This window comes from Penicillium roqueforti (genome assembly GCF_015533775.1).
Source record: "Penicillium roqueforti strain LCP96 04111 chromosome Unknown scaffold_17, whole genome shotgun sequence".
Lineage (NCBI taxonomy): Eukaryota > Fungi > Ascomycota > Eurotiomycetes > Eurotiales > Aspergillaceae > Penicillium > Penicillium roqueforti.
Genome location: NW_024067581.1, coordinates 306,437 through 317,214, shown reverse-complemented (window position 1 = coordinate 317,214; position 10,778 = coordinate 306,437). Strand labels below are relative to the sequence as shown.

Sequence of the window (10,778 nt, the reverse complement as noted above, 5' to 3'; positions counted from 1 at the left end):
GAATTATGCATTTGTTTTGCTTCACTATTACGACCACTCGGATTGACTTTCTTTATCCTACCTAATTGATGAGTTACTCTCTATGTTGTGTCTGATGCTTCACAATATACTCCGAGTCTGCCTATGGTTTTAACAACGAATAAAATGATTATTTTGATTACAATATTGAGCATAAAGTACCATTTGTTCTAGACATAGCCAATCATCCAGTAATTTAGTAGCCGCTTTACTCGTCGTCGTCTTCATCCATATCATCACTATCGTCCCCATCACCGTCACCGTCCGCCTCGTCGTCATCATCAGCTTCATCGGCATCTCTCGCCGCAGCAGCATCCGCAACCTGAGCAGCCAGCATCTCCCTCCTCTGAATTTCTTCCTCTTCACCTTCACTCTCCTCGTCGACCTTCTCAGGCTCCGGTTCCGGCTCCGGTTCCGGCTCAGCACTCTTCCCCTTCACAGCCTGCTTTCCCTTGACCTTCCCCCTCCCCTCCCCAATCTCCCTCCTAACCAACCCAGCATTAGCTGACAAATTCCTCCAAACCGGCGAACCCCGGATAACCGCCCGAACCTCCGTAGCAAGACTAATCTCCTTCTGCGTCGCAACCTCGGGATCAAGCGTGAACAACGGGAAATCAGCCTCAGACCGCGCATGCGCAGGGAGCTGCATAATTTTCGTATAATCCTCATCAACCGGCTCCCGCCCTTCCATCAACGCCTGGATCTTATGTCGCATAACCGTCTTCACCTTCGCAAGCGTGCCATTCCCAAACCATCCATCGGTCACAATATCGCACTCGCTGCGCAGGAACCCAGGCCCCGCATCAGGAGGATACAGCTCAGCCTGCAGTTGCTCGTCCTTGATCTCGCCCACCATCCAGATCCGTCCGTCTTGCGCGAACGGCTGCTTGCCGGTGAAAATATGGCCCGTCGATGGCCCGCTGGCGGCTTCGTCCTCGCCCATGCGCTGGTCGCTCGGTCGTGGCACATTGTGGCGTCGTCCGCCGCCTCCGTCTCGCGCAACCTCCGCTTCCCGTGCTAGAAGTCGGAACATAAAGGTTTGGTAATGTCGGTACTCTGGTGAGGTGCGTGGGTCGAGGCCGAGCTTGATGATCGCATCGCGCCATGGCCCGGATCGGAAGATGTAGCCCACGTATGGAATTGCGTGGCGGAGGTTCAGACGGTCTTCGTCGGTTGTTAGGTTGTTGCGTAGTCCGCGACGTGTCCAGGCGGGCTGTTTTTCGTAGAGGGCGTTTAGCGTCGCGATTGTGCGGAGCATGCCTGCGTCTAGTGCGCTTATTGGGAGCATGTCCGCGCGCGGCTCGGATGGCACTTCGGGTATGTCGTAGGGGACTAGGTGGGTTAGGATTTTGTTGGCGGTTTGCGTGTTCACTGTTTCTAGTTTGCCGGAGCTGCCGATTGCTTGTTTTACTGTCGGGTTTTGCCGATAGCTGGGAGGGAGAGTTAGTGGACTGGTGGTCTTAGCTCGGTGCTTTCGGTAGGGTGGCTCTTACACGTAGTGGAAGGGGACGTCTCCGTGGCTAAATGATGGTGGCGGGATCAGATCTGCATTCTCGGCGGCGCCTTTGGCCATGTCGATGTCAAATTGCTTCATCTTGTCGACTGTGGGTTGTTAGTCACATCTCGAGTGGGCTTCATGGTAAGCAGACTCAAACTCACAGTCAAAAGGGAGAATTTGGTCTCGGAACCGGTTAGTAAATGAACTGGCCGTGGTCGAGTAAACGAAATCAGGTATTCCTAATATCAGACATTAGCAAACTCGCCATGGATTGAATTAGAGCAGTGAAGTTACCCCGAAACACATGTGTTAGTTCAACCCTCCCGACCGGCTCAATCTGGTACTTAGAAGGGTTATCACTCAGACTGCGCAGGAGATCCTTAGCGGTCCGTCGCCGGGGTGCGTCAGTTGCTTCTGACTCCGGTGCGTCTGCGAAAGGCTCGTTCGAGCCTCTCTTGCGCTTCCGTCCTGTCCGCTTGGGGACAGTAATTTTGAGCAAAACATTGTTTGATTGGATGCTTGTTGACTGCACCGATCGAGCCATGGCATCTTCTGGCCGCAACACCAGATTAGCTAGTGTGCCGTCTGTGGCCGGGTTGAGAATCTGTATGATATCAGTGTGTATTCTATATTCTGGCAGAGGGAGAAGCTTCCTCACTGCTTTTATTCCGGCATCGCCTTGTAAGGTCTCGATCGCCTTGTCGACATTGCGGATCACGGCAGGGTGCTCGACGCTGACGAGGCGACGGGATGGCACTGCGTAGAAGGGGGCAGTTCTAGACCCCCGCTGATCATCCATACTCATTGGTTTTGTATCAGACTTGTAAATTTTGTGGTCGTAATATCATTCGCGCCAGCTTTGAGTCCTAATTGATGTTGCTGACAGTTGGTTTCGGTTTCCTCTCGGGTGGGCTGGGATAAATGCGATCAAAGGCAACGCTGCCACTTTTTCTCCAGTGCGCTCAGCTCAATAAATCTGTGTGGATGGGATGAAATTCTGTGTTTTTCTTCACCTTCGCCACAATTAAAGGCTCTTAGGCTTGGGGAAAGAATTGAGGCTACATTCCACAAGCGGTTAGTGCGCCCGGCGGGGGGGAATTTTGCTGACTCATTACCTCGAACATGGGGCCCTCTTCACAGGAGTATAACTGACAACAAGATAGCAAGCTTTAGGGAAACATCTCAATCGAATTGGTTAAATCGACATTTTAGTCAGATATCCATCTTTGCCGAGGCTGAGAACATTATCAATGACAGGTGTATGCTACTCTATCAGCTCCATGTCTCCCATGTACATATCCATACAGTTAACATATCTCAATACAAAGCCTGATGTAGGTCTAGTTTTTTGTTTTTGCTTTTTGACCTCCCTCCCTGGAGCCCTTGCTTCCTCTAGCTCTGCCATATCATATCCACTCACTCCCTTCCTCTAACTTTTCTAGTCTTAGAATCTCCCACCTGCACTATTTGCCCTTCCCGTCATGGATTATATTGTCCAAGAAGTGCATCCTTCTCAGGTGCGATCCAATTTCTAGACATTGATGCAAGGATTTGCCAAGCTTACTAAGCCCCTATGGGCTGGTGAGATAAGTGGCATCAGAGAACACGGTTTGAGGAAACTTACTCAGGGCCCGTACGTATGACTGTAGTACCTTCATAGACATGATAAGCATTTCGTCGTTATCGAGAAGCTCTTTCGACTTTTGGCTGTCCCAGTTCATGGTCAATGGAGTTGATCCAATGACAGAATGATAAGAAGCTAGCAGAGAACTGCAAGAAGCAACTTGTTCCTCAATGAGATTAATTTGCTTAGACGGATGAATCCAGCAACCTCCCTAGCAGTTATTAGCAAGATAGTAGATCTCAAAGTGAGCTTATAGTCATACCAGGTCTCTGTGGCGCCCCCAGAACATGTTTCTTGCAGCGTCAAGCTCGCGCATATGTAGTAGGATAAAGAAAGCCAGGCTTGTAAAGATCCAAGAGGATCGATTCTTTGTTTGAAGAGCCCTACGAAGGGTTAATAAGATTCTTTTGTCGAATTCAATCATTTGTAACTCAATCAAATGTCCCAGCGGATTTTGTATCATTCAAGGCACTGGTGTAATTCTGTCCTATAGCGAGTAAATTGAAAGGCATGGTATGTGATCATAGAGATTGTGTGAGAGTGCAAGAACCGGGCTTTGAAAAAATCATGGAATATTTTATTTGAGATGGTGATAGATCGAAGAGCCTTAGTGGCTTTGAGAAATGTTCATGCTATCTTTCGTCACATAGGATTTCCAAAATTTCGAAAATGTCTAAATCTTCTAGTCGGCTTCAACTATGCGTTTTTTCAGTAGGCCCCTCATTTATAAAGTGCCATATGTAATTTCCCCCATAGATAACAGACTGTGTTTGGCCCGGGGAAGCGCAACACGCTATGTATAAAGGTTGCTATGATCGATGCCATACACAATCCCGTAACTGGTTCCAGCGGCGATGGTGCCAACCAACAAGGCCTGTGCCGCTCCGTACAGTCCTGCTTGTTTCGTCTTGATCACGACATAATTTTTCATGAAGCCGAAGCCGACCAGAATCACAATTGTGATCCCGATGGATACGAACAACGCGTGGACAACCTTGTGCATAACGAAGTAGGGTATCATGGGAAGGAGGCCGCCTAGAAACAAGTACTCGCATGTTAGTCAGGTCCTCAGATAAGTCGTGGATGGAGGAAATAATAGCAAGAGCAAATATCCACACCGATGAAATAAGAGATCCCCATCGTTGCTGCCGAAATCCACGCTCTGGATACGTTCGGCTCCTCATGAACTAGGTCCCGACATTAGCCAATAACACCATTGATTCTTATCTAGCATGCTGACATACCCGGATCCAATTTTCATGGTTTTCAGACAGGCAATCCACAACATTCTGGCTTGCCTCTCGAGAAATCCCGTAACCGGAGAGAATCCCATGGATTTCCTCCTTTTCTGCATTTGGCTTGGAGACAACCTCTTCACGCTCTCGTTTCTCCTTGCTCTCGTTTCTCCTCGTTCTCATAATGGTCTCGATCAGTTACAGCAGCAAGATAGGCCCCTAAGCCCATTGAGATCGACCCACTGAAGAGTTCAGCAAGACCGCCGAGGATGACCAGCTTGGAAGAGCCTAGGCTAGATAGACCAGCCGTCAGAGCAAACGGTACTGTCATTCCATCAGCCAGACCAATAATCATGTCTCGCATGACCTCCCCTGAATCGAAATGCTTTTCGTTGGCGGCATGGGTTTGATTTAGTTGTTCGACCACATGCTCACTTGCCATGTAGATAGTGCTAGCCATGACGAGTGATTATTTCTTTGTAAAGATCAACAGAATTTGTCGCATCTCGCAAGGCAATAGCACAAAATATGTTTATATATACATATTTCTGCACACTGTCTCTGCTTGCTGGATATTCCTGATACATTTCTTCTGCCTGAGTTAGGGCTAGCTTCCAGCCAATCATTGCCGGGGTATTTCCAAGCACAATCCCCTTTGAACTAGGCCCCTGACCTAGTCTATTGCCTATTCAGGTAGGTGTATGGAGTCAGACAATTGCTCCCCTGCCCATAAAGGAAAATATAAAAAAAACTTCTGGATTTCCAAGCAATGGCGATTCAGAAAATCCAATCCTGCCACACGGCCAAGTCCATTGTGCCTTTTTTTCTCTCACGTTGCCATAGCAAAGTGCTGGTTGAAAGCAATCTATGCATTTCCTCTCGTTTGTCTTCTTGGCGTAGTCTCACTACGTGTTTGAACAAGAAGAGACTGATATCACTGTTACCAGCTGCGGTTAACTCACTCAGCTCATCGGCCGGGGACCGGTAAAACGCCCCCTTAGGGATCGGCATATAGTCTAGCCTACAAGGGTATTAATTAATCTTGAACTTAATTGTTTACATCTATCCATGGCGTACTAACTAATGGGTTCATATTTTGCAACTCGCAAGCGGCAGATTTATTTCAATTCACAAACGCATTCCGAAAGTGCTGGTCCACACATGAGAATATCTAATTCGAGGCTGAACGCCCTAATCCGTATGTCCCCAAAGGAAACAATGATTTACAAAACAACACAATATTGGCTTCTCAATATCGATGTCGAGCTCACATCCAGGGCTTGCCCTTCCCTGAACCGCACTTGCAATCTTTGAACAAGGTCGCAGTGTCGAGAATAGTGTTGTTGCTGCTGGACACAAATTCATGAGTCATATGAGTGCAGTTGTGGAAGGTGATCTTGCTCCATTCGTAGGCATTATCCTCTCCATACACAGCATCAGGCTTCAAGGGGGTATCAACGCTGTCCAATCCGTCATAGTGGCCAGGGGCGGCGCTAGTAATATACCAAGGGGATTTGGGATTATTCAAACCTGCAGGATCAATGACTTCATTGTCCAAGGGCCCATTGCGCTCGTAGAAGTGAGTGTGGGCTTGAATAACGAGATCGATTTCGTATTGAAAACAAGACCTGCTCGTTGGAAGGTTAGATGAATCAGTTCAATCAGCGCTAAAGACCCAGGGGAGCAATCGCAGGCATGAAAAAATGCACAAGTCTAGAGAATCTACAGAATTTAGATGCAAAGAGAAACTGTGGGTGATAATCCGTACAATGATCGCTGACAGATAGGAGAAGAAGAGAGGAAGAGACGAGGCTATCTACTGAATTGAGCAGCAACCCAAGAAATTGTATTCAATCAGTAGAGATACAGAAAGAATGTCTATGAAATTCCTGGTCACACTATCATAAATGAGTGTAATACCGGATCAAAAGCCAGAATTGGAGTGAACTAAAGACGATTTCTCATCGCCACATGGAAATCCAAGTCTCAGCCCGCAAGAGAAGATATATCTTTTAGACAGAGCTTGGACGGAAGCTTGGCTTTCGGCTTACTTTATATACCAATCTATCAGTCCAGAAATGAGAAAAGACAGCTTGGATGGCCGGGACGGGCCCGAACAATGTTCCCGCCATGGGAAAAAGGATACGCTCGAGAAGAGTACCGCCATTCCACTCATTTCGGAATGAAAAGCCCGCATCAGGGACAACGGCATCCATCATGTCCGTAAGACAGGTATTGACGCAGAAATTATGCCAATTTCCATAGACTATCATGCAGATGTTCATCATAATGAAAGAACAAACCTCCAGAACGCCGGTGAATTGAAATGCCCACTCCAAATCCGGATGCATAGACTCCGAGGAAATGAAAGCGAAATAAATAGATGACATAGCCAACGTGATTATCAAATGACAAGGAAGGAAGTGCGCTTCGAAGAGAAGATGCGCAAGGGCCCATTGCGTCCCGCTGAAAAGGATTTGCCAGCTGGGATGCGACAGGTTGGCAGCACTCTGCCGAATGAAAAATCCCGTATCCAGTGCACCCCACATATGGCGCAAAGCTTGACGATAGCGAGCTGCCAAAATATCCATGTCCCGGCGCCAGCCACGATGCTCATTGCTGGATATATTACATTGGCTCGCTGGGCTTGCGACAACACGTGTGGTGATGTTGCCATCCATGGCAAAGTAGCACTTGAGAAGCATATGCATATCTCCACCAATTGCCTCAGCATCACTGTTCCATCCCCCAACTCGTTCTGCCATGCTGAGAGGAAGAGTATATACGGAGGTGGGAATGGAGATCGGGGATCTAGGGTACATGGCTGAGACACCTGCGAATGCCCACATCATATCTGCACAGCGGACTAGAATCGGTGTTTCGGATGAGTTTCGATCGAAGATGATGGGACAGGTATAGAAGGATAGTTCGGGGCTGGCAATATCGTCGAAGTGAAGTCGTTGGACCCATTGAAGTAATCCTGCAATAGATAGGTATCGGCTACCCATACGGGTTATCAGCATGGTGAAGTCTTAATAGAAGATGGATATGTCTCGGCACACCATCAATAACAGTGATTAATCTACTGGCCAAGTCCTCCCTGCTGTCTCTTCTGTGTGGATTGATGATACGTTGAGCGGCGTATGCGACGTTGGAACTCTTCCCGGCTATCTCGCCTGGTACTCCAGACGGATGGAACGTGGCTTCAATGTAAGAAAATCTGGTTTCAAAAGCTGAAACTAGACTGACCGCTTTTGCAGGGGCCTCGAGCTCCTTTTGTTCCATTGCAAGGTAGATCTAATTTGGAACAATCATCGGTCAATATAGCTCCTTCATGAAGAAATGAACGACTAGAACGGAACTCACCTCATACTGACTGGCAGCTATAGGGTGACTGGCTAGAACATGGAGCGTGGTCCATAAGGTATCAAAATTTTCTTTATAATTGGGTAAGATGATGGCGTGAACGACCTCCTGGTTGTTGACAAGATATTTCGACTCTGCCTTAAACTGAGTCCCCCCAAGAACACTCAACGAAAAATTGCCTGCCAACTCTGCTTCGAAAGCATCTTCCGTGTCGACAGACTTTGGCGTAGTGGAGTGGCGGCGCTGCAACGCCTTTTTTGACTCTCTCGGTGTTTTGAGTAGAGCGAAGAATAGGCGGATAGCGAAGTAGAAGGCATTCAGGTGTACAAACAACGACATGCCAATAATGATCTTCTGAGTCAATGGCAGTGTGGTTGGTCTGCCATCCGAAGCATGTTCACCTGGGAGCTGGTCATGATCCCGAACGAGATCTTGAAACAGCAGAGAGTAATAAAGATCAATGAACGCCGCGAATGAGACTCCAAGTAACGTTAGGATGCTTAAGCCACCTAGAATGAGTAAGCTCACCCAGGGTGAGTGGGACTCACACCCTCGGTGCAGAGGATGCTCCCCTAGGGTGTGAAGTTACCGCCACTATCACCCCGTACAGGCTGAACAGGTTAAATCGGAAGGAAGAAGATGTCACGATTGGCACTTGCGAGACTCGTACGTTCCCGTCTGGGATTGTACCGTTGGTCGTTCCTTCCCGTTCGAAGGAACTCGTTTGCGCAGACAGTCGTACCTTCCTTCTGGGGGAAGCGAGGATAGGGCTTTGCCCCCGAAGGGGTATAAAGACCCATTTGTTGTTTTACATTTGTTTTCTTTTCTTTTCCTTCTTCATACTTGATATTCGTTTAGCAATGCACTTCTTCTGCTAGAAAGAACCTGGCACGTAACAGAAGACAGGAGAAAAAACATTGCCATGGTCAAGATTTTGCAGGAGCCTTTTTGGAGCTGGTTAGGTCTTATGGCATCAATATCCCGATTTATTTCTCTGCAAGTCGAAATATTGGCACTTACTGTCTTACCTGTTTTTCATACGTTCTTCTTGATTGATCATTGACTTTGCTTTTTGTTACTTCTGAGGATGATTAAATAATTTACATTGTCCTTTAACGATGTCATATTGAACTTTTAGGTATTTGGACTGTCTTCCGATCTATGATTTACAGCATCAAAGCAGCCCTCTGTGTTCTATGTAAGACGGGCGTATACGAAGCTTGCGGAAGAGGAGGGGAACTAGCATAAGAACTCGCTAATCTAACTTATTTTATAAGGTCATGTGACCTTTATAAAGCTGACAGACAGTACACGTTTCTTATTTTCTCTACTTATTACTGACCTATTATGTGTAATAATAGAAAATCATATTTTAATCATAGATAATCGGTATTTAATGATACAGCGAGCGGGTTGTAGTTGCCCGTAATTTTGTAGTCGCTAGATAATGAGTCGTGGTTAATAGAGCTAGGAAGAGGAACGGGGGTTCTCTGGGACGGGAACGCATGCCCATCCGTTCGAGTCTAAAGGGTCCATACGGTCCGCGAAGCAAAAGAATTTGAGGCTCGTAGAGTACTTCGTAGCCAACTCGGCCCAATGCATAATCCCACATACTTCTCCATCTTCCAGGCAAATCGATTCCTCCCCTGCACGCTGTAGCCGTACAAGAACCGAGCCACAGATACCTGCACGTAGTTGTGGAACAGTCGTAATCATGGTGTCGTTGGTGGCATAAATGCCTTGGTGCATGATGACATATTTCCTGTCGGGCGGGTTCTCTCGTCTATCACGGAGGAAGTCCTATCATCTCTTACATCCCAGTACCCGTACTCCGGCACATAAAAGGCGCTGCCGGCCGGTAACGAAACTGTCAATGAAGAATTTGTCTCCTGTCTTAACCCCGGTGAATGGGATAAGGACTTTAGCTGCTGTTTCGATATCTAGGAATCTATTGCTAAACGCAACAGTATCGTCCAGCTTGGCAAGTCCGATGTCAGTTTCGTCGATACGTTCAGTCACACAACCGACCCTCGAGTTTGCTTGTAGCACTCGGAAATTATTCGGATCTCCCAGGTGATCCAACCTTTCGTCGAACTCCCGATCCCAGCAGTGACACGCAACGGTGAGCCCCTGCTCAGAACTCTTCTCCACCAAGACCCCAGCGGAGACGGCATCCTCTTGATCAGAACAAATCATCGCTCCAGGATTGAAGAACCCCGTAGCAGCAATATAGTCGGAGTCGTCTGAAACAAGGGTATTCAGATCTGCTGGCTTAGGGGCTATAGGCCGTTTCCGCTCGGAATTAGCGAGCAACCCATTCGAGTAGGTCAGTTCTAACGCGAGATTCGCGAAGGAAAACGGTAGGGGCCCGACTCTCTCTCTCTCCACGCATCCTCATCGACCTCGTCGAATTCAACTATAATGGTATTGAAGATGAAGGAGATGGCTGCGGCTTCCGGGAAATGTTGTATAAGAACCATAAGGAGCGTTTCTGGTTTTGGCATCCTATACGGTTTCAAGTCCTGAACCAGATTTTGGTCCACGTGAACGAACTCGTCTATTTCTATCTCCCCTCCAGAAGAACCAGGAGTGAGAGTTGGCAGCGGGTCATCCATTCCCAGCCAGAAGGCTAAGCAGCCCGATATGGTAAAAGGGCGTTGGGCGGGATCCGGGCGGGATCCGGCCGCTCAGAGCAACGAAGGAATATGAATGGCTGCATGACCCACATGTCTTCCACCCTGAAATGCTCTCGTAAGTATTCAAAAAGCAAGTCATGACATCTGTCCCCTAATGATGGTGCCGATCCATCATCATCAAGCAGTGAAGACTCGTTAAAGTCGAGGGCGGATGAGTCACTACAATACGCTGAGTTGATTGCAGATTCCTCAGTTTTCACGGTTGGGGACTCGGGCCTGGCGCGAGGTGGGAGGGATGAATGCCTAAACTTAGCTGGGCTGAATGATGGTCGCTTTCGCCGGTTCTGTTTTAATATTAAAATTGATGTGCTCGCCATGGTGATATTTAATCGATATCAGAT

At 47.8% G+C, this 10,778-nt stretch overlaps 4 protein-coding genes across 4 annotated transcripts; all 4 read right to left on the bottom strand.

The window, feature by feature from the left end:
* Nucleotides 1-226: 226 nt before the first annotated feature.
* LCP9604111_6481 (transcription factor TFIIIC subunit TFC1) lies at nt 227-2,315 on the bottom strand (the record flags this gene model as incomplete). The annotated part of the gene is made up of 5 exons (XM_039074407.1): nt 227-1,448; nt 1,512-1,620; nt 1,678-1,755; nt 1,811-2,120; nt 2,175-2,315. The coding sequence occupies 5 exons, from the start codon at nt 2,313-2,315 to the stop codon at nt 227-229; spliced, it is 1,860 nt and encodes a 619-aa protein (XP_038927531.1).
* Nucleotides 2,316-4,514: 2,199 nt separating this feature from the next.
* Nucleotides 4,515-4,835, bottom strand: LCP9604111_6480 (uncharacterized protein; the record flags this gene model as incomplete). Its single annotated transcript, XM_039074406.1, has 1 exon — nt 4,515-4,835. One exon carries the CDS (start codon nt 4,833-4,835, stop codon nt 4,515-4,517), a length of 321 nt encoding a protein of 106 aa, XP_038927530.1.
* A 1,552-nt stretch (nt 4,836-6,387) lies between these two features.
* LCP9604111_6479 (CAZyme family GT2) lies at nt 6,388-7,398 on the bottom strand (the record flags this gene model as incomplete). Its single annotated transcript, XM_039074404.1, has 1 exon — nt 6,388-7,398. One exon carries the CDS (start codon nt 7,396-7,398, stop codon nt 6,388-6,390), a length of 1,011 nt encoding a protein of 336 aa, XP_038927529.1.
* A 144-nt stretch (nt 7,399-7,542) lies between these two features.
* On the bottom strand, nt 7,543-10,221 carry LCP9604111_6478 (uncharacterized protein; the record flags this gene model as incomplete). Its single annotated transcript, XM_039074403.1, has 6 exons — nt 7,543-7,578; nt 7,625-7,672; nt 7,742-8,313; nt 9,280-9,480; nt 9,556-10,020; nt 10,080-10,221. 6 exons carry the CDS (start codon nt 10,219-10,221, stop codon nt 7,543-7,545), a joined length of 1,464 nt encoding a protein of 487 aa, XP_038927528.1.
* Nucleotides 10,222-10,778: the final 557 nt, after the last annotated feature.